The sequence below is a fragment of the Pleurodeles waltl genome, chromosome 11 (assembly GCF_031143425.1).
Source record: "Pleurodeles waltl isolate 20211129_DDA chromosome 11, aPleWal1.hap1.20221129, whole genome shotgun sequence".
Taxonomy (NCBI): Eukaryota; Metazoa; Chordata; class Amphibia; order Caudata; family Salamandridae; genus Pleurodeles; species Pleurodeles waltl.
Window position 1 is genome coordinate 953297495 of NC_090450.1, and position 24330 is coordinate 953321824.

Below are 24330 nucleotides of genomic sequence, written 5' to 3' on the forward strand. Positions count from 1 at the left end.
AAGGTAGGCCCAAAATCTTTCCTCCATATGATTGTTAAGTAGAAGAAACAATAACACTGAAATCTGCAAAAACTTCTATTTTCCTAATAATGCCTAATCAGCATAATAGGCATCACATTTTTAGGAGTTGAGCCGCAATTTGGAATTATTTTTAGTATCCATCACCCACGTCTAGTGCAGTAGCTAAGATATTTTTTGTTGCAAGCCCACATTTGTGTGCACATGTAACAAAGATAGAGAACATCCAAAGCCAACACATCCTACTCTCAAAAAATAGGATTCTTACCACAGGGATTGATCAATTAGTGAAATAAATACAAATATAAATGAAACTGTTTGAAATATGTTGAAATACAAATAAGAAATATTCCAGATGTCTCACTTAAATGCTTTACAATTTATTTTCAGACAAACCCAAAATCCCATAAAAATGTTTTTTTTTAATGAAACAAAATATGATCACATCATATTCGAAAAGACTGAGAATGTAGTAGAAAACATCTGTGAAGAACCTTTTCTAGATCTCTTTGCTGCAGGGCAGGTTCTGTTCCTTAAAAGGACTGCAGGTAAGGTAATGGATACAGCACATGACTGAATGCCACATCATAGCCAATGAGATGTAACCTTTAGCTAAAATAAAATCACATATCTGTGTGGGATCATCATGCCAACATAAATTTCCTACCACCCAGCATTCCCCTCGGCCTCCCGATAAAAATGATACCTCACTTGTTTAGGTGGGGCAAGTGCCTGTGACGGGGAAGGCCCAAAACATGTAGAAATTGAGGGGGAACCAAAGCTGGTGCAAAAGGGCAGTTTTTGTTTTCATATGTTTTAAGCCGACTCTGCGTTGAGCACCCACACAAGTGTGGCAGAGTTTTTATTCAGATAGCTGGGTGATAGGAATTTTGTGGATTCCTGTGGATTCCAGAAGTTTTGATAACAGAAATGTAGGGAAAGTGCTTGATTTCAGGCAAAGTTTGCCATTTACAGGGCATTGTGGGTAAGAAAATGGTGTGGGATGAATGTGAAGCACACCACCCATGACTCCCCCAGATGTTTTCAGAAATGTCTGGTTCTGGTATGTTTTTCAAGGTGGTAGAATACCAAAGTCCAAAAAGTGCAGCCACTCATCATTGCAAGTGGGATGATATTGGGAGTTATCCAAGCTCTCTTGGCCCATATGTAGAATCAAAACCCAAAAGAGTCAAATGTCCTCTTGCTTGCCATTAGGATGAGATGCTTTAGTCCACAGGGGAGGGGGACAGAAAGACTGTTACCCCCTTCCATTTGGGCGGGGGCATACCATATGCGTGGTGATGGTGGGGAGCTCCCACCTATCAATTTGTTTCAATTCCCTGCCATCTAATGGGCTGTCTGCCCCCCTGGGGGTGGAGTGGGGGTAATTACCCCATCTGTCCCTCAGGGGGGCAGAAAGTCTTGGCCCCCATTTATTTGGGGTGGGGACATGACCATGTCCCTCTTTTTTTTTTTTTTTTACAAAAATCCTTCCTTGGTGTCTAGTGGGCTTTCTGTAATAATCCCCACCTGCTCCCCCAGGGGAGCAGAAAATCTGTGGCCTTTTTTAGGATGGTAGGGCAATTGCTGTGCCCATTCTGGGCAGCCACACCCCTGAATTATAAAAAAAAATCCCTGGTGCCTAGTGGGCTCTCTGCCTCCTTGGGGGGGGGGGGCAGGATCAGGGCTACTGCCCTCTGGAAGGGCAGAAAGATTCCAGTCTCCATTTATATATATGGTGGGGGCATGGGCTTGACCACTGTGGGCAGTCCCTACCACTCTTTTATTTAAAAAACAAACACCCTGGTGTCTGATGTCTCTTCAGCCCCCCAGGGAGCAGACCAAGGGCAATTATCCCCAACTACCCTCCAGGGGGCAGAAAAATTGTTTCTATTTATTTTGGGGGAGGGGCTTTTGCCTACCCATTTTGGGCAACCCTCACCCCTACATGTTATGAAAAAATATCCCTGTTGCCTAGGGGGCTTTATGTTACCCCCCCACCCCCCGGGGCCAGAAATACTGGACTGGCCCAATAAAATAGGGGGGAGATAAAGCCTTTGCCCAAGGGGCAGCTTCCCCCCTCCCTCGTGTCTAGTGGGCGGATCCCTGCTTGGGGATCTCCCTCCTGCGGCAATCCTCAAACAGGGATTCATTGGAAAGGGGAGATCCTCTGCTTTCTAACGATACCTCTCCCATCTGGTTTGGTGCTCAGGGGGGTGACAGCTCCACAAACACTGATGCAGAGAAAGTGAAATGAGCCGATCGGCTCATTTCACTTCCGTTTTCAGAGGAATGATGCCAACGCATGCATGTTGCACATCATTTCCCTGAAAACCAAAAACTGTGTTGATAAGTGGAGAAGTTGTTCCCCACCTCCCAAGCTGTTGTTACAGAAAGAAAATCGCTCTGGTGCGGGCACCAGAGGGATTTCCTGCTCGTGTGCTGAGGACTGAATGGTTCCGCCCTCAGCACATAAGCACCATGGTTGAGGACGGAACGGTTCCGTCCTCAACACGGAAGAGGTTAAAATCATGGGGATTTGGGGTTCCTGCCAAAAAAACGATGAATAGATAGATAGATAGATAGATAGATAGATAGATAGATAGATAGATAGATAGATAGATAGATAGATAGATAGATAGATAGACATAAACTACTTAACTTAACAAAATTATAATTATATATATTTACCATTTGTGGTGAAGGAATGCATGGTAAAGGAATTGTGACATTGTTATATATTGTTACTGTTACTTTAAATGCCTTCATTATTTACTTTCTGAACTTACTGTCATGCCAGATGTATCTTTGCATTCTGACTCTGGAGCGTAAAAGAGGTTGCAAGTTGGACTGCATGTACTACGGGCGGATATTGTGCTGCTCTGTGCTGATCTACAATAAATCCTATTTATAATTGCTCTGGTCTTCAGGTTGGTGAATTTAAAACTGGCGACAAGGAATAACACCCAGCACAGCACAGGAGTTGTATCCCCGTCTGGAATTTACATTTACTGGGAATGTACACTGCTGAAAGTTTCTGGAAGCATCAATGACATATTGAGGACTGTCAGGTGGACTTAGGTGCATAAGTGCCTGGATACCCTATAGGGTGATTATCCACCCTTTATAAATTCAGATTGATTGATTGGTAGTGTTGCCGCAGCCCCAACAACTACAGTGGTTCACATTCATCACATTAGAGGTGCTTTGTAATTCATTCAAAGCTCGCCGTTACTGTGGCGTCTTTCCAATTTGCTTTGTAATCATAGCATCTCGTTCTCTTCAGAAGGATGCGTGCATTTGAAGGCACGTCAGTGGAGATCCTCTGCATGGTGTGCAACGTCTATTGCAGAAAGGGATTTTATATGCTGTCCCTTGCTTTGAGGACGCTGTGCGGGAAGACGTGAATGCGTGCACCATGCACTGAGTCATAGGTCATCATGCTGGATGACACGTACAACTGTGTCATATTGGTAAACATGCAGTGTATGTGTTTGGAGCAGGTACGATGGATGTGGCGCCATATTAGCAAAGGTGCAATGTTTATACTTGGAGCTACTACAGTGTGTGAGGTAATTTTCTTTCAAATTTTCTACAATGCTGAAACACACGGCTGCGCTGTGTGGTTTAAGGAACAGTAGGGCTAAAGTAACATTATGTTTTTACTGATCATGTTTTGTGTGTCACCATGCAGTTTGATCTACCTGACAAATTTTTGCAATGCAAAGGTGACCCTCCCATTCCGTGGTCTCGATGGATGAAGGAACTTTGGACACACATAAAGGCTATAGCTGGAAATAGAATGGGGGCTGAAAGAAAAAAAATATTTTACTTCATTGTTTGGACACAGAAGGACAAGTGGTTTTTAGGACATTATCAAAAGAAGCTCCTCAGGAGGGACAAGGAGATCTTAATGCTTTTGAGGAAGTCTTGTTAAGAATAAAGCACAGATTCAAGCCTAATTCCAGTATAGCCATAAACAGATTTAAATTTTATATGAGAGTTCAGTGGGAGAGAAAGTCATTTCATACTTTACTTACAGCTTTAAGAGCACTTTACAGGAAATGTAACTCTAAAATTATGACTAGTGAGATGATCAGGAACCAGATAATTGTCAATGTCAAAAGTAAAAACAAAACACAAGAACAGTTGTGGGTGATGGGAGATCCAAAGTTGGAGGATACTGCTACTAGAGCTAAATCCCTTTAGCACTCTGAGAAGTGGATGAAATCCATACACAATAGTAATACAAAAACAGTGAGTGTGACAGAAGAAGTATGTCTGAATGATAGTTCTAGTCCTAAGAATGTTCAAGCTGGGAGGAGGTTTGACCATTTGGCTTCATCTCCCCAGTGTCTTGCCACTGGTAAAGAGTTCAACCGATATGGATGTGTGGGACATTCTGCATAAGTGAGTAAAGATCTTATGAAGACGGCTAATGCGTCAAGGGGGAAGGCTGCAAATATGAGTGAAGTAGGATCTATAAGGTGCACAAGTGACAGGGAAATGAATAATGATGGGGGAAAGGGATAGCGCTATCCACCAGTACTCAGGATGAAAATGAGGAGGATTGTTAGTTTAGAAATCCTCCCTTATGCAAAGTTCACATACTAGGTAAAACATTGGATTAAATGCCAGATTCTGGTTCCCCAAGGACAATAGTTACAAAACAATATTTTGTAAAAGCGTCCAGTGATGTTTTGACTTTGGATGAGTTAAGAGAATCAGATATTGTGGCTGTGAGTTTTGATGGGTCTGCTATTGATGTGGTGGGTTATAAAGAAGGGTCATAAGGTTCAAAGAAAGAGAAGCCCATATAAGGATGTACAGGCCTGTTAAGGGCGTAATTGTTCTGGGATGGAAGGAACAGTGAAAATTGAGCATCATATTGAACCCAAGTAACAAAGAGCCTGTTTTAGTGGTAAAAGAACTAGACCATGTGGCATGGTTAATCTCACAGTTCTCTAATGTGTTCAGTGGGAGATTGGTTAAATTGGAGGACTACTTTCATAAGATCAAACTCAGACAAGGGACACAACCAGTGAAACAGAAATTAAGAGGAGTACCTATGAATGTGAGGGATAAACTTAAGGGTATGCTGAATGAGATGCTGAGTGAGGGTATCATCGAGGGGGTGGAATCCTCTGAATGGGTATCACCCATAGTTTGGCTTGCAAAGCTGATAAGACCTTGAGGTTATGTGTAGATCTTAGCTCAATCATAGCCAATATTGTGGTCGACTGTCACCCGCTAATATCGATAAGGTTGTGAGATTACAGAGGGGAGCAAAAATATTTTCCACACTTGACCTACAGTCGGCATATCATCAAATTGAATTTAGCAAAGATTATATATGCTTGGAAAAGCAAAATCACAGTGGACTGTTTGTCCTGATTACCAGGTCTTAATTGGAAGACTCTAATGAGGCAGGAGATACCAAAATAGTAGCCACCATTACTGATGTGTTTTGTCATGAAAATTTGAAGGTATTAGTGAGGAAATGTGGAAGGAGAGCGTGGAGGAAGATTTGCTTCTGAAGAGTGTTTTGGAGTATGTGAAAGAAGGACAGCCCAAGATGAGTAGCATATCAGCTAATTTGTTTCCATACTGGAAAATGTCACGAGAATTGGAGGTGGAAGGTGGTATGCTGTTTTAAGAAGGAAAATGTATACCACCTTGTGGATTGCAGGATCACATTTTTTCGTTAGCCCATGAAGGACATTCAGGAATTCAATCTATGAAGAGGCTGATTAGGATGACTTTTTGGTACCCTGGTATGTTTAGAGTAGTGGATATATTTGAAAGAGAGTGTGAATTGTGTCAGTAGTGAGATGTTGAAGGTGGTACCATTGTGTCTTGTTGAGTGGCCAGAGTTTCCATGGCAGAAAGTGGCATTTTGCATTTCGGGAACCTTTATCTCTTTGCCGCAGGACTGCAAATTAGCCATGATTCTAGTGCATTATTATTCTAAGTGGCCTGAAGTGAAGTTCATTTCTCAGGTCGATACTGCTGCTGTCATTCAGTTTTTCAAGGAGATTATTTTGCTAGGGAAAGGTTTCCTGAGGTGTTAGTCAGTGCCAATGGTGTACAGTTCAGATCACATGACATGGAACGTTTCCTCAGGAATTGTAATGTCCGCCATGTCACTATTGCATTATAAGAACCACAAGGGCATGGACAGCTGGAAAGGTTTAATTGGGTATTGAAGGAAAGCATTGTATGGGTGCATGATTTTGGATGGGAGTGGAAAGATAAATTGAGGGAAACCTGGTGGTTGTATGGCATCACCCCTCATACTACCATGGAAGATAGCACTTTTAAACTGCTGAAGGGAAGGGATCCTCTGTCCAAGATGTGTCCCTGGTGGTTTAAGAAGAAGCAGTGTGAGAAGGAGGATGGTAAGGTGAGAGAGGAAGTGGGGCTAAAAGTTGAAAGGAAACCGAAGAAAGTCAAACATGCTAATGATGTCAAATGGAAAGTCAAAGAACCTGAATTTAAAGTAGGAGATTGGGTCAGGATCCCAAACCTGGGATGTTGGCCAAAAATGATCTTAGGTTTGGAAAGGCTATGAGTTGTCACAGTCAACAAAACCAGTGGTCACTGAAGATGGAAAAGTTTGGAATGTCAGAAGAGTGGCAAATGTAAGTACAATGATGAGGGGATATTAATGACCCAGGAACCGGTGACCCTTTTGAATTGGTGGTTTCCTAGATCAAGAAGACTAATCACTGCCGAAGGCACCCTAGCAAGTTAGCAGATTATGTGTAGTGGGTCTTTGTAGGTCATGTGTGTGTGCATTATTGTGTGCGATGTTTAAAGTGTAAAGATGTGTTATATATTGTTACTGTTACTTTAAATGCCTTCATTATTTATTTTCCAACCTTGCTCTCATGCCATACTTATCTTTGTGTTCTAGCTCTGGAATTTGTGAGAAGTTGGGAGTCTACAATAAATCCAATTTATAATTGCTCTGGTCTTCAATTTCGTGAAAGTAACAGAAATCTGCGTGGAAAAGGCATGTATAATAATTGCATTGTAAATACATATATTCATGCCCAATATATTCTTGCTAAGTCTGCTGGCTAAGGCCAATGCACGCAGAGAACAGAAATACAGGGCACTGGGAGTGGCTGAAGGCCATGCACTGTGGCCAGTACCTGCTAAATATGGTCACAGGTCATACCTGTTGAGTATCTGTACTAAGTTAAACATGTGGTCACTGACCATTCCCTGGACCTATGTAAAGCCTTTCTAGCAGACACTGAAAACAGAGTACAAAGTGTAACCTGGGTCCTGGAAAGCAGTAAGCAGCAAGTTATCAACATATTTAGTCCATACTTTGGAAATAACATTGAATTTGGACTTTGCACTATAGTAATACATTGCGATTGTAAATGTATTAGTACTTACATGGACCGAGCCCAAACAGTAAGCTAAAGAGAGTGATGAAAATTGCACTAGCATATGATAGCCAGGGGAACGATGCCTAGAGTTGAAGAAATTATGACCAGGGTTAATAAAATTGTGACAGTCAGTAGTATTAACACAGCAAGAGAACACTTCAAAGAGATGGGAGAGAGATTGGGAGACAAAAACAGGAATGTGTATGAGAGACACAGAGGAATGAAAGAGAATCAGAAACAGGCCAGATGACAGGTATGAGAGAGAAAAAGACAGGTGTGAAAGGGAATGAGACAAGTGAGAGTGATAGGTGATAGACACATAAGCAGGTGACAAAGATACAAACCAAGAGTCAGAGACAGAGGAAAATGGATGAGAGGGGAAGATAGTATGAAAAATGTGGTATAGATAGAGGGATGAGAAAGCAATAGTTAAGAGACACAGGAAAAGAGGGAGAGACAGGTGTGAGAAAAGTGATAATGAGACAGCTGGTGATAGACAACGGAGAAGCTGATGGGGGAGGTGAGTACTGTGATGAGAGAGACACCTCAGAGAGAAGGAAACACAGGTGTAAGAAAAGAGAGGTGGGATAAAGAGACAGGTATAGAAGACAGCTGAGAGAGCTGGGGATGAGGACAGGTGAGAAATTGACAGTTGAAAGAAAGGAGACAATTCAGAGAGTGGTGAGAAAGTGACAGGAATGAATGGGAGACAGCGTGGTTATGTAGTTTAAAGAAACAGATACATTAGAAAAAACAACTGAGGGAGCGGTGAGGGTCATGGACGTCATTTTGGGGTTGCCAGGGGTCGCAGCTGCGACCCCCAGCTTGCATGTTGCGACCCCTGGCACTGCCTCTGCGACCCCTGGCCTCAAAGGTGCCAAAATCAGTGCCAGAAACACAATCGCAGCTCATCCTTATGGACATAGGTTGGGGCTCCACTTCTTTGTTTTCAAATAGTTTTTTATTACATTAATAGTGAATCATATAATATATTATTCACTATTAGTGTAATAAAAAATAGAGTACAGTTAGCTGGAATATGACCCTCATTGGTAGCTGAGGAAAGTAAAAACACATTTACATGTATGCTGTGCATGCTTGCGGGTGAGAGTGTGCTTATGTAAAAGAGTGTGTATGAGTGAATGTGTGTGCATGCATGTGTGGGTGATTGAAAGTTAAGATGAAATGGCTTGTGATGTCACTTTCGCTACGTCTGACGTTTTGGTGAACTGACGTCCATGGTGAGGGTGAGGAAAGGTGAGAGATATGAAGGTGAGATTGGGAAAGAAACTGATTAGAAAGAGGTACACAAGGGAGTAAGAGCATTGGGAGACAGGTGAAAGAGGTAAAAAAAGACAAACAAGTGAGAAAGGGGAGAGAGCAAAGGATGTAAGATATAAGGAGCCTAGTGAGTTAAGTTACAGAAGAGAAAAGGCGTGATGAGAGAGACAACAAAGAGATAGAAAGACAAGTAAGATAAGAGGGGTAATAAAAAATGCAGAGGGCTGCAAAACAGACAGCTGAGGGGAGTGTAACATCAGATCAAAGGTCATATAACATCACTTCCTGTGATGTCATTGAGATCAAAAGGCACACTGTGTCACTTCTGCTACCCCTGGCATTGTGATGAATTGCCATTCATGCATTTGTACAAAATGAACTGTCTCTTGATGCTTTTCGTTTAGTTAGTTCAGTGACAGGCATTTTGCCAACCACTGATAGGATTTACAGCTAGTGCGCTACATCAATGGCTAAAAGATCGTTCTAACGTGTGCAACACATTATAGCTTTAGAGCCCACCGTAGCGGGCTATACCGGCCATTAAAGGCCCGCTCCAGTGTTAAAGGCCCGAGCCAAAGGCCTTTAACAAGGGTGCAGGACTTTAATTGGCGGTATAGCCCATCTACGAAGGGCTATAAGGCTATTAGAACATTCCGCCACTAGACTGCAGAATGTTCTAATAAATAAAACAAAGTCCTCACGGACCCCGAAATGTTGTTGTGAACAAAAATAGTGGAATGTTGACGCTTCAGGCTTTTACCAGCCAGTAAAAGCCCAGAGCACTCGTTGTCTCCAATGGAGCTTGCAACATTACCATGTTCTAATCAGGATTTGCACCTTGCATGGAATGATGAGACTAGCTCAGCCAACTACAATACTGAGAATGTATTAATTAAATACATTTTTGTGTGCATTCTTGGTTTAATGAGAGCGTGAAGCAGGGACATGAAGCAGATGAGGGCAGTTGGTCTGTTTGTCTGTCAGTGGATGAGATTAGAGGGAAGCATGATACATAAAGCTGATGGTTTATGGGTTCACGTTTCATCAAATCCCTGAGGCTATCTGACAGCGATATTCTTCAAAGTTTCACATTTTGGATAGCTTCATTATAGATGGCTTACAGTCGAAACTGTCTCATTTGTGGCACATGTTAGGAAAACATTCCGTTACTGGGGTGTAAAGTTAATGTAACTACATGTCACAATGTAAAGTTAATGTGACTCCATGTGACATAACCCTCTCACCCACTGATATGTCTCACCTTCTTAAAATGTGTAATCTTCTTCTTTCACCCTAAAGTTCACGGACATTCCCCCTAAAATGTTTACTTTCTAAACTCTATATTCACCTAGTTAGCAACCGTTTGAACCATAAATTGTCACTTAGATTTTTTGTAAATTATAACATATGTTTTATGACACAGCCAATGATACTGTGGTTGAAATAAGGTAACACTTTAGCTTAGAGGATGTTATTGGTGGCATGAAAGGAAAGACACGTTCTAGGTATGAAGAGCCGAAGGTGACCAGCTGAATTGAAATGCGTGTTAGTGTATAGGAGGTAATTTCCCTGCAGATATGAAGAACCAAGATTGACTGGTTGGTTTGATGAACGCTTGAGTGAAGAGTTGAGGGTGACTGGCTGATTTGAAATATGTGTTAATTTTTAATTCAATTCTTTATTGTTTTGGTTGATTAAAACCGTAACAATGTTACCTGTAAACTTATAAATGGCTATTATATTCACAAAAACACGTAAAATCAGTGTACTATATCGATCCACATAATAAAAAGCATTTGTGCTAAGTTAATTCCCCCCTCAGTGCAATTATTTGTCACAAAATAATATCCAGGGATTTCTATAAACAAAATCAGTTCCAATTCATCTTTGTGAAATTAGCAGTAATCTAACTTTATTAACCAAGGTTTAAAAAATCTGTAAAATTAAATAATGTACCATCAACTGAGAAGTGCAAAACTTATCATAAGTTTCCAACTCAACATGGCTCAATGCTCTTTTACAGTTCCGTCCCTAGTTGTTAATTGTAGAAATCACTTGTTCATGTAACAATAGATATTTCATCAATTTACAGTTCAACTGGGGATTGGCTGGTTTAAGGCTTTTTATTGTGGCAGACCTACATGCACATATGCACCAGGCGATAATGCTCTTTATTAACAAAGTGATGCGTGCCTTTTGTAGATAGGGACATATGCATATCAGGTGTATAAAGTCCTCTTAACTGGATCCACAAAGTCTATATGATGTAGCGTCACTATATTTCCAAGGTAGTTGATCAGTCAATGTTGGTAAATGGACAAAACAAATTGCCATCAACCTTCTTTCCAGATTGCCCGAGATTGTAACACTTGGATATAGAGCTGGCTCTAGGTTATCATATTGTTTAAGCACCATCCAAGGATGTGAACGTTGGCTGAAGATATTTTTGTCAACCAGGTGTGACTGCAATTTCGCAGCTTTATTTATTGCTTGCCTAAAGGTTGTAAAAGGTAAGTTCTTGATCCACAGCTCAGTAGTATTTGTCCACTTTAGTGCCTTGAAAATATATTTGTGGCAAGTAAATTGTGGACCTCTTTCAAGCGCCAACCATAATGAGCTGTTTAATGAATACTGTTCTTTGCTTGATCTAATCTTGTACCAGCGTTTTATGGTGCTATGCATTCTCCCTCACACCTCATTGATGAGCCCAAATTCCAGGCACAGTTGCACCAGTGAGGCATTTTGAGGAATTCTACACACCCACTTGAGTGTGTTTACTTACAATTTGTCCAACAGGAGCGCTTCTTTCCCGTACAAGACAACATTTGCATAAGCCGCCGGCTAGAGCAGTTTTGCAAAACACAAATTCCAGAGTATTTCTTTTTTTTTCACATATATTGTATCTGCTCCTGATGAATATATTATCAATGTATGCTCCTAGGTACCTGTAACTATTTACTTCCTCCAGCTGAGTTCCGTCCAGCAATTTCCTAAGCGAAGGCCCTGGACGGCTCCAGATTATCATTGTTTTGGTTTAAACTATACTGATTTCCAGTTTGTTGGCAGTGGTATCATTTTTTAGTTGGATCACTGATCTCTGTAACCCAACTTTTATTAAACTTAGTAATACCACATTGGCTGTGTAAGAGGGGTGAGATAGTCTTAGGAGGCCTTTTGAACATTGTTTACATGGCGGTAAGATGAATTGATTGTAAAACCTTGCCAAATCTTTAGAGTGTGACTACAAGCACCCCCCCTGCCGGAGGTGCTATGATATGAGAATCCCAATACTACCGAGTAGGTTACGCATGCACCATGTGTGTGCTATTTGATGTATTTCATATGTTTACATGTTTAAAAGTTTTAAATGTAGTATGTATTGTACTGTTGATTGTGAGAGTACTTTAGTCTCTCAGTCCTGATAGTCACGAGTGCCGTTTCCCACGAGTGGGGTGCAGTTTGGAAATAGGTGGCACCACACCCACAAACAACATATATAGCGGCCCATTACAAATGGAGGCTATGATAACTGTGCCTCTCTTGTATTTCCACAGGTATCAATGATGGACACCATAAACGATAGGTATCATCTTATGACAACACATTATTAAGGTGAATTGCACCATATCACAGAGTATGTATTATTTATGCTTTCATTAGAGGTAGTCAAACAGGGAGTGGCACCAGGGAGTCCACCTTGGTCCTGAAGAGGAGCCTAAGGGTAAGGCTCTGAAATATGTAGACTAGGAGGTCAGGTACATTACATCGCCCACCTCAGCAGCCCCTTTTTTTCATACCGCCGCCAAGAGATCTATTAAATCATTGGAATTACTAGGCTACAGGTATTTTTAACTCACCCAAGACCCCACCACACCTATCCCTCCTGTGATTCACATTGACAAGACTACATCAGTGCTCCTACTTATCCCGTAGGTCATAGCACACACCGCTCCGTATCGGAATGGGAAGAAACCCAATGATGAAGCATGCCACCAAGGGGTAACCCTGGTGGGTGAGAGTTTTTCTAACAGGAAAATCCTTTTTCCTATTCATCCTGTGGTAGTTCCTTTAACTGGGCCTCTTTTGTAATGTCATATAGGCTATAAGGAGGACAGACCTAGCCCCACAACCTCCTTCTCCCTCTTTGTTTTTGTTGCCTCTCCAACTCATCAGGATTGTCCCAGTTAACTCAACCTCTTTGAATAAGGTGGATAGAGAATTTGCCAGACATATGTTTGGAATCACTACCTCATGGGCCTTTTTTTAACGTCATTGGGCAAGTAGAAATGCTGCTTTGGCTTGTCCAGAGCTTTGTTGGGATATGGGGCTTTTGGAATATTTATGTCATTTATTACATCTCTTCCTTCTGTGTTGTGATCCATTATTGCCCCAATCATTATTTGGGCATCTTGTACCATCACTTATTTCTGACACTTCAAACATAGGACCTCCCTCAAACATTCTGCCAAATAGTCAGCCCACACTTCTTCCTGGACATCTGACTTATTGGTTGCATTGGTTGGTCTTCTGAGACAATTCACGATCTCCCAAAATTACTTGGAGTTGGTCTGCTTTGCACTACAGATTAATTTTGTCCAAAACACCACTTTCTTTGAGTTTCAATTTTCCCAAAACTCTTTTTGATATTCTTTATACAATTGCCAACTTTTTCCCATGGGACAAGTTGTGTATCCGTTGTCTTCAGGTTTTGGATTGCCTTTTTCAGCTCCCTTTACAGAATTGGCATTTTCGTGAAATACCTAAAGAGCCCTTGCCTGCTTCCCACCTATTCTTTTTAATTGGGGGTGCATGCTGTTGCAACATCCCAAGAATTGAGCCAGATATTTATCGACCATATTTTCCGTCTCCATGGACTTCCACATACCATTGTGTCTGACAGGGGTCCCCAGTATATTTCTCGGTTTTGGAAACATTTTTGCAAGACACTAAATATCAATATAGCACTATCGTCCGGTTTCCATCCTCAGACCAATGGACAAACTGAGCGTTTGAATCAAGGACTAGAACAATACCTTCGTTGTTTTTGTAATTCCACCCAAAGCAACTGGAACACTTATCTTCCTATTGCTGAATATTCCTACAACAATTCTGTCCATAGTGCCTCCAAGGTCACTCCTTTTTTCTGTTCCTATGGCTATCATCCGACCTCTTTTCCTACTGCTCCTCAATCTACCTCTCCTCTGCCTGCCATTACATCTTTTTCCAAACGTCTCCTGCAACTCCATAAGCTAATTAGATCTAATTTATTGCACACTAAGAGATATATGAAGAAGATCGCTGATAAGAAACGTGGACCCACTCCTGATTATCACCCTCAGGATAAAGTCTGGCTTTCTTCCAAATTATTGCCCTCTCGCCTTTCTCTGAATAAGTTCACGCCTCGCTATTATGGGCCTTTTCGTATTCTTCAGTTGCTCAATCCTGTCACTGTTCGTCTTCGCTTGCCTCATACTTGGAAAATTCATCCGGTCTTTCATGTATCCCAACTCAAACCTTATGTCCCTGATCCTTTCTCTCGTCAGTTTCCTTGTCCTCCTCCTGTGTTGGTGAATGATGTCCCTGAATATGAGGTTCAAGAAGTTTGTGACTCTCGCCTTTTTCACCGGCGTCTTCAGTATTTGATTCACTGGAAGGGTTATCCTCTTAGTGAATGCTCTTGGGAAGATGCTTCTTCTGTTCACGCCCCTCTTTTGATTTCTCGTTTTCATCGTTTGTTTCCCTTCAAACCTAGACCTTCGGGGGGGGGACCTACTGTTGCGCCGCGCAGCGCGTTCTCAAGACGCGGCGCGCCCCGAGTCTTCTTTGTACAGCGCGAGGCCCCAGATATTATTTTGGGCCTCGCTCTGCCTTCTGTTGTGTCCCTGTTCTCCCCTGACCCCTCCTTACCTGTTTCTTTTTCTTTCTTCTTCTTCTTTTTCTTCTTTACTTTTTCGAGGCATTTTTCTGTCCTTTCTTTATGTCTTTCCCCCTTCCCATGTTACCTTTTTCTTCCCAGCATTCCTTGGTCCCTATTTTCTATGGTTCCTGTTCTATTCTATCCTATGTACTTTTTCCCTATCTAAAATGGTGTCTTTTTACTTCCTGTTGGTCACTTCCTGTTTCTTGGTATATAAGGGCTCTGTTTTCTCCCTTTCCTTGCGCTGCATCACTTTCTGCTCAGATTGTGTCTTCGCTCCTGATTCTTAGCCTTCGGTTCTGAATCTTTTCAATTTTGCATTTACCTGCATTTTGTTCCTGTTTGATTCCTGGTTTTGTTTTCGTTTCAGGAATCAATTTTTTGGAGGTTTTTTCCCCTTTATTGGGGTTTTTTCCCTCTGGCACTAATTCTAAAGGGCACGGTCTGTTCTTGGCGTTTCCACTGCCTGCAGCACCGTGGCTACTAGAAAGAGTCGCTCTTTTCTGGGCCAAAGCCGAACCCTCAAGACCTACGCCACTAGATCTGCGGTTTCCAGGCGCCAGCAGCACGTGAGTCGTGACAGAATGCAGCGCCAAACCATTCCGACATCTTCTGACACTATGGATGACACAGTGGCGGCGGCTGCAGATCCTGATTCATCTTTTTTGACTACTATTCAACACCAAGCTCAGGAATTGCAACAATTGCGCAACGAGAATGCGGTCTTACGACAGGCTTTGGCCCTCCGCAGTGGCGATGTTCCGACTATCTCCGCCTCAACGCCTCGCTTCTCTGGTGAACCAACTAAACTGCGTGAATTCCTGGATGCATTAACGGTTTACTTCGCCTTCAGACCTACCCAATTCTCTCTTGACAGGACAAAGGTGGGATATCTTATTAGTGCATTATCCGGTCCTGCCTTGGCCTGGGCAACCCCGATGGTGTCATCCAACGATCCAGTATTGTCGGACTATTCTGCCTTCGTGACCCGCTTCAAACAAATGTTTAGTCGCCCAGGATTGGAAGCCTCGGCAGAGGAAGCATTATGTGATATCCAGCAAGGTTCCCAGGATGTCCTCCGATATATTACACGTTTCCGACAATTAGCGGCAGAGACCACTTGGGTGGAGCGTACCCTGGTAACTTTGTTTCGCAGAGGACTTAAGGAAGAAATTAAGGATGAATTAGTACATTCCACCAGAGTTGAAGATCTTCGTGGCCTCATGGATCAAGCACTTTCCATCGAGTATCGTCTTCGAGAACGACGAATGGAGAAGAGAAGGAGTAGAGGATCGTCTCAGCCAAGCTCTTCACGGATGTATCCACCTCATCCTGAGGAATCTCGTCCTCCTGCTAAAGATATAGAAGGGGAACCCATGCAAGTGGATACTACTCGAGGGCCACTCTCTGCTAGTGAGAAGGAAGACAGACGGAAGAAGGGATTGTGCCTCTACTGTGGTTCTGCTGGTCACATGCTTCGTACATGTCCTGTACGTCCACCTAGACCCTTGGGAAACGCCACCTCCCGTCCTCTGTAAGAAGGGAGGGGACGGGATCATCGGCTATACCTTCTATCAGCTCATTCAACGACAATACAACTTACTTGTTCGTGTTACCAGTCATATTACAACTACCTGATGGCCGCCAAGAAAGAACTATGGCATTATTGGATTGTGGTGCTAGTGGTATATACATGGATAAGACATGGGCCACTAATCTGCAAATTCCCACTCAACCCAAAGACATTCCTGAACAAGTACACACCGTGGATGGATCTTTAATATCCTCAGGTCCAGTCGATACAACGACCTTGATGTTAAATTTACAGGTTGGTAATCATCAAGAACACCTCTCTTTTGATCTCATTTCATCTCCCAACCATACCATTATTCTCGGAATTCCATGGTTTACTAGACATAACCCATATGTGAACAGGGTAACCCGGACAATTTCTTTATCCTCCCAGTTTTGTCAAGAAAATTGCTTTGCTTCCGATAAATATTGGTCACCAAACAGATTAACACCTATGAAGAGTACTACGGAGTATTCCATCAACACTGTCCAAGGGGTTCCTGAACATTATTTAGAGTTCCAAGACGTGTTTCAAAAACCATCCAGACCTGTATTACCTCCACATCGAGAGTACGATTGTGCTATTCCTTTGGAACCTGGAACAGTCGTTCCCTTTGGGAGGATGTATTCTCTCACGGAACCTGAAAAGGAAGTTCTTAAGGAGTATCTGGAGGAAAATGTACAGGGTGGTCTCATTGTTCCATCATCTTCTCCAGCAGGGGCTCCTCTCTTTTTTGTACCTAAGAAGACCAAAGATCTTCGTCCTTGCATAGACTTTCGAGGCCTAAACAAGATAACTATTAAGGATCGTTATCCTTTGCCCCTCATTAAGGATATTTTAGAGGCAGTCAGAGGGGCTCAACGTTTTACCAAGTTGGATCTTCGGGGAGCTTACCACCTTTTACGTATAAAAGAAGGAGACGAGTGGAAGACAGCATTCAGGACACCGTTCGGTCATTTTGAACATAAAGTCATGCCCTTTGGTCTTACGAACGCTCCTGCTATATTTCAAAGGTTTATGGACTCAATATTTTCCGATCTCTTGAACCAGACACTCGTAATCTACTTGGACGATATCCTTATTTTTTCCAGACACCTCGAACTCCATTCTTCTCATGTGAAACAAGTCCTTCACAGACTCCGAGCACATCAACTATTCTGTAAACCCGAAAAGTGTGAGTTCGATAAGACGGAAGTCAAATATCTGGGTTATCATTTAAGTTCCACCGGCATAGCTATGGACCTAGAAAAGGTACAAGCAATTCTAGAGTGGCCTTCTCCCTCTTCTATCAAATAAACACAATGTTTCCTAGGATTAGCAAATTTTTACCGACAGTTCATTCAAGACTTTGCTAAACAGACCAGCCATATAACCCATACCTTAAAGAAGGAAAATCTAAAACAGGGGTTTGTCTGGACCAAGGCGGCTGAAACAGCTTTTCAAGAATTAAAGAAGGCATTCACTCAAGCTCCCATCTTGAGACATCCAGATACCAATAAACAGTTTATCGTAGTTACCGATGCTTCCGAAAAAGCTATTGGAGCAGTCTTGCTTCAACTTCAAGAAGATGATGGTCTTGAGCATCCTGTTTTCTATTTGTCCCATATTCTCTCTTCAGCTGAACAACATTACTCAGTACTAGAAAGAGAGTTGTTAGCTCTGAAGACAGCCTGCATCGAATGGAGACAGTTTCTGATGGGATCCAAGGAGCCTTTCGAGGCGAGAACAGATCACCGTAATCTGCAATGTCTACGTAATTTTGTATGCCAAAATAGTCGCCAGGCGCGTTGGGCCTTTTTCTTTAGTCAGTATGACTTTTACATCACCTATATTCCTGGATCTCAAAACATTCTGGCTGATGCTCTGTCTCAACGCTATCCAGATTGTACTCCTTCCCCATCTCAGTTTCTACTGGAGCCTAGTAAGATCATTGGAGTTGCTCAATCTTTTCTGGATGAGGTACAACTGGAGTACTCCAGCCTGTCTAATAGCGAAATAGAGAAATTAAGAACCTTTTTATGCAAGAAAGAAGGATTCTTTTTTCATCAGAAGCTGTTATTCCTCCCTACTAACAGAGTGCGAGACAAAGCATTACAGATGTGCCATGATTCACCGGTTGCTGGACATAGAGGTATTAAGGCCACACAAGAACTTCTTTCGCGATCTTTCTGGTGGCCTACCTGGAAATCAGATGTTGAAAGATATGTTCAGGCTTGTCCCATGTGTGCCCAAGTCAAGATTCCCCGTAGCAGACCTGCAGGATTACTACAGCCTTTGCCAGTTCCACCAACGCCATGGCATACTATTTCCACTGACTTTATGTGTTCACTTCCGCCATCAGCTGGAAACCAGGTTATCATGGTCACTGTTGATTCTTTCACTAAGATGGCCCACTTTACTGCTCTAAAGAAATTACCAACATCCCAAGAATTGAGCCAGATATTTATCGACCATATTTTCCGTCTCCATGGACTTCCACATACCATTGTGTCTGACAGGGGTCCCCAGTATATTTCTCGGTTTTGGAAACATTTTTGCAAGACACTAAATATCAATATAGCACTATCGTCCGGTTTCCATCCTCAGACCAATGGACAAACTGAGCGTTTGAATCAAGGACTAGAACAATACCTTCGTTGTTTTTGTAATTCCACCCAAAGCAACTGGAACACTTATCTTCCTATTGCTGAATATTCCTACAACAATTCTGTCCATAGTGCCTCCAAGGTCACTCCTTTTTTCTGTTCCTATGGCTATCATCCGACCTCTTTTCCTACTGCTCCTCAATCTACCTCTCCTCTGCCTGCCATTACATCTTTTTCCAAACGTCTCCTGCAACTCCATAAGCTAATTAGATCTAATTTATTGCACACTAAGAGATATATGAAGAAGATCGCTGATAAGAAACGTGGACCCACTCCTGATTATCACCCTCAGGATAAAGTCTGGCTTTCTTCCAAATTATTGCCCTCTCGCCTTTCTCTGAATAAGTTCACGCCTCGCTATTATGGGCCTTTTCGTATTCTTCAGTTGCTCAATCCTGTCACTGTTCGTCTTCGCTTGCCTCATACTTGGAAAATTCATCCGGTCTTTCATGTATCCCAACTCAAACCTTATGTCCCTGATCCTTTCTCTCGTCAGTTTCCTTGTCCTCCTCCTGTGTTGGTGAATGATGTCCCTGAATATGAGGTTCAAGAAGTTTGTGACTCTCGCCTTTTTCACCGGCGTCTTCAGTATTTGATTCACTGGAAGGGTTATCCTCTTAGTGAATGCTCTTGGGAAGATGCTTCTTCTGTTCACGCCCCTCTTTTGATTTCTCGTTTTCATCGTTTGTTTCCCTTCAAACCTAGACCTTCGGGGGGGGACCTACTGTTGCGCCGCGTTGTGCGGCGCGAGCCGAGCATTCGGCTCGCGCCGCGCAGCGCGTTCTCAATACGCGGCGCGCCCCGAGTCTTCTTTGTACAGCGCGAGGCCCCAGATATTATTTTGGGCCTCGCTCTGCCTTCTGTTGTGTCCCTGTTCTCCCCTGACCCCTCCTTACCTGTTTCTTTTTCTTTCTTCTTCTTCTTTTTCTTCTTTACTTTTTCGAGGCATTTTTCTGTCCTTTCTTTATGTCTTTCCCCCTTCCCATGTTACCTTTTTCTTCCCAGCATTCCTTGGTCCCTATTTTCTATGGTTCCTGTTCTATTCTATCCTATGTACTTTTTCCCTATCTAAAATGGTGTCTTTTTACTTCCTGTTGGTCACTTCCTGTTTCTTGGTATATAAGGGCTCTGTTTTCTCCCTTTCCTTGCGCTGCATCACTTTCTGCTCAGATTGTGTCTTCGCTCCTGATTCTTAGCCTTCGGTTCTGAATCTTTTCAATTTTGCATTTACCTGCATTTTGTTCCTGTTTGATTCCTGGTTTTGTTTTCGTTTCAGGAATCCATTTTTTGGAGGTTTTTTCCCCTTTATTGGGGTTTTTTCCCTCTGGCACTAATTCTAAAGGGCACGGTCTGTTCTTGGCGTTTCCACTGCCTGCAGCACCGTGGCTACTAGAAAGAGTCGCCCTTTTCTGGGCCAAAGCCGAACCCTCAAGACCTACGCCACTAGATCTGCGGTTTCCAGGCGCCAGCAGCACGTGAGTCGTGACACATGCAATATCAATCTTGATGTAAAATCTGTTCATGCATCGATTTGATTGCTTGTTATTGTACTACTGGCCTCTGCTAACTCTTTTGCTAGACAGGATAACCTGCTAATAAGTTATTTGTCCACCTCAAGCACCTTAAGTTTGTTGATTTTAATGACCCAAGATCTGCTGTATTGCAGGTGTGTTTTGTGGGGTTTTCCCCAATTTGATCCATTGGTAAGAGTGGTCACTAAGTGTAGTGCATTCAATTTGTTACTACACTAAAAGTGGAATTAATGAGAGAGATACAATTGTAGAGTCTATTATTGATCATGAGTTTGCACCATGTTGATAAATTTTGGAGGGGTATCTTCAATCCTACTACCATTAATAACCCTCATACCTCGGTACTCTAGAGTGGTTACTAGACTGTGCTATATGGTCACAGGGCTTTGGTAGAATACGGAACTGTTGCTGCACATTCCAAAGTATGTTTCCTTGTGCTAGTTTTTTATCGTCATGAGGAGTATAAATTAAGTTGGAATTAAAGCCTCTGTCAGGATTACATCCCAGGATGGATGTACAAATCTTATTTACGTTACTTTTGAGATTATTGTTACATTAAATGTTTGCTTTTTCTTCGATTTGGGGTGTGCATAAATCTTAAAGAGCAAAATTGGATTCATTGCATATTGATTCCACTGACTAAACTTAATTATTTGCAGACCAGGATCCTGAGATATAAGTTGTTCAGAATTCATGTTCAAGGCTATTGATGCATAAACTGCAATCCCAACTTTTGGTCACCTACAATGCTCAGTTTTTTCGGCCTTTACATGATAATGTGTATAGCCTTCCAGTGGTAAGTTATCGCTTGGCCATGTCTCCTTGAGTGCAATGATATCGTACTTCTCACAAGTCTGTGGTGGCATTTCATCTTGAAGCAGCGTTTTTGCCCTCCAATGTTCCATAAGAGGAGGTGCAGTTCATCTCCCCTGGGCGCACTTGATTGCTGGTGCAGGAATATCTGTTTTCTTGGGCATTGAGGGTGGCTGATAGCCAGCTCCACTGGTTCAGACTTGAGTCACTGATCAGCTCATTTCTTATCAAAACCACACTTAACCTTCTTCTCCGAGCACTCTGCCAAATATAAGCACACAGGGGCACTTTCCGGAATCATTCTTGCCGTGAACTTCTGTAACACGGATAAAGGGGAGCACAGCTTTACTTGTTTCAACAATGTTTTGCCCTATGCTTCAAATTGTTGTTTGTAATTCCAGATTAAGGCCCTCATTACAACCCTGGCGGTAAATGCTGCCTACTGCCGTGCTGATGGCCGGCAACATACCGTGACCGCAGTGGTATTCCGCTGCGGGTATTATGACCCAGACTGAGAATTCGACCACCATACAGACACCCCCACAAGTCCGCCAGCCCAAAGGTCAGTGATAAACAGACAATAATCCACACTGTTACACCAACAGGAATAAGCCCACAGTATCAGGACCCAAGAATCCCCGCAGTGGTCTTTCAAAAGCGGTAAACCATTGGCGGTACACACCGCCACGTTCAAAATACACACACACTTACAAAACACCACCACATTGGAAAATTCAAACTACACACACCTGACACATATACACACACCACACCCAGACACTCATACCACTATAAAACACACACCCACGTTACCCAAAACCCTTTCAATGAAAAACAAGATTGCCAACACAGAGAGACACAAGCCAGGAGCACCCACTCAATCAGAGGCACAGAACACCATCACTCATACACCATCCACACACATCACAGCATACACCCCAACACATCATCCCGCACATCACCCCACACACCCTCACACATATCACTCACACCACATCCATGGCACCCCAAAGACACCCCAGGTTTCCAGAGGAGGAGCTAAGGGTCATGGTGGAGGAAATCATCCGGGTAGAGCCACAACTATTTGGATCACAGGTGTAGCAGATGTCCATTGCTAGGAAGATGGAGCTATGGCGGAGAATTGTGGACAGGGTCAACACCATGGGACAGCACCCCAGAACAAGGGATGACATCAGGAAGAGGTGGAATGACCTGCAGGACACCAGGCAGCAGTACAGAGGACTAGCAGTGGACCCCCACCTCCTCCCCCACAACTAACAACATGGGAGGAGCAAGTCTTGGCGATAATGCATCCTGAGGGCCTCGCAGGAGTAGCAGGAGGACTGGACTCTGGTAAGTCAAATCTTTACTACTATATCCCCACCCTACCTGCATGTCATCACAAACTCCTACCCCTAGCCCCATCCCCATCACTCCACCACCTCACAAATACCCCACTATCACAACCCACCCATCCCAATACCAAGCCCTGCCATGCAACACCTATGCATGGACACCCATCACAGACCTGCATGGACACCCATTACTAAAGCATGCCCATTAGAGAGAATCACCGAGCCCACAAAATCACCACGCACACAAGGCAAAGCTGACAGGGAAATCACAACCATACAGGATAAAAACAAACTCATGCACAAGATGGCACACCCAGATACAATAACACTGCATTTACATCCCCACAGGACCCCAATCAACATCACCAGAGAGGAGGCGCCACCAACATCCAGTCCCCCCACAGGAGAGCCCCACAGTGATGACAGCAGCTCTGCACGCCTGGATCACGATGACCAACCTGGCCCATCAGGGACCTCTGGACAGTCGGTTACCCTGCCACAGTCCCATGCCACCACAGACTCTCCCCCCTCAGGAAACACCAGCACAGCACCCACCCAGCGGGCCCATGCCACTGTCCCCAGGACACGTCAATCAGCAGTGTGTCCACCACTACAGGGACCCCAGGCAACCCCACAAACACAGGACGATCAGGGACCTGGGGTCAGTGGCAGTGGGCACAAGGTTCAGGGGACAGAGGCACAGGACAACAGAAAAGCTGGGAGGACTGCTCTGCTGTGCGAGAGTGGGAGGACAGGCCCAGGGAACCAACTCTCCACGAGGCACTCTCCAACATCCTGGGAGCATACCACCATTCCCAGGAGACGATGGGCCAGATACTGGCCAAGTTGCAGGAGACCCAGCGGCTGCAGGAGGGACAATACCTGGGGATCAGGGATGACCTAAAAAACATCTACACCATCCTGGACACCATTGCAGGGGTGCTGGCTGAAAAGGGCAAGACCATGAGGGAGGCAGTGGCACAACAACGGGCACCTGACACTAGCCAAACGGATGAACAGCCTTCCACCTCCGCTGGCGCTAGTGGACAGGAGCCCCCGCACAGGACCAACAGGCCACCAGCACTCCACCACCTGCAGAAGGAGAACCACCCCGCAAACGGTCCCTATGATCGAGGCAGAAGCCAGACACCATTGCAAAGACCCCGCTAGGAAATAAGACTCTCCTGATTGTCACCCTTCTGTCACCATGTCCACCTTGAACTGCCATTACTCCCCTTCCTATGCCTCACTGGACAATGCACCTGTGATACCAAGAGACTGGACTCTACCATGGACTTTCCTCCACCATCAGCCCAGCCCATTGCACATCCCCCTCTACTTATGAGCACTTAAATAAACACCTTTGGAACAAATACTAATGGCAACCAGTAGGTCACAAAGTAGTACAGTAACCGAGACAGCATTACCATTTTTGCCAAGGCGACCAGCCACCGATAGGTGAAGCGTAGTCCAAATATTCACCTGGGATTTAAGGGCATTGATTGTACATTTGAGGGTGCCATCTAGTAAATCCTTCAGTTCATGATATACTCGGATCCCTAAATAGCGAAACGTGCATGGTGCCATTGGTATCTGAGCTTCTCCAAACCGGAATGTCTGTTCTATGTTTGTGCCTAAGAAGGAGTAGGTACAAGACTTAGCAGCATTTACTTGTAGACCAGACAACTCCCCAAACTTTGATAATGACTGGGACATTTTGGCTGTTCCTCAAATAGATATGGTATGTGATGTGTTATCTATTAAGATCCCTTTATCTCCTGCCTCTTGGCTGA

The 24330-nt window shown here is 43.5% G+C and overlaps 1 protein-coding gene across 1 annotated transcript in view; it reads right to left on the bottom strand.

The window, feature by feature from the left end:
- LOC138265166 (solute carrier family 2, facilitated glucose transporter member 11-like) overlaps positions 1-24330 on the bottom strand; it is a 353929-nt gene that overhangs the window by 10785 nt on the left and 318814 nt on the right. Inside the window, exon 10 of the mRNA XM_069212714.1 lies at positions 7429-7504. Within this exon, the coding sequence (XP_069068815.1) occupies positions 7429-7504 (76 nt within the window). The remainder of the gene's footprint in view (positions 1-7428; positions 7505-24330) is intronic.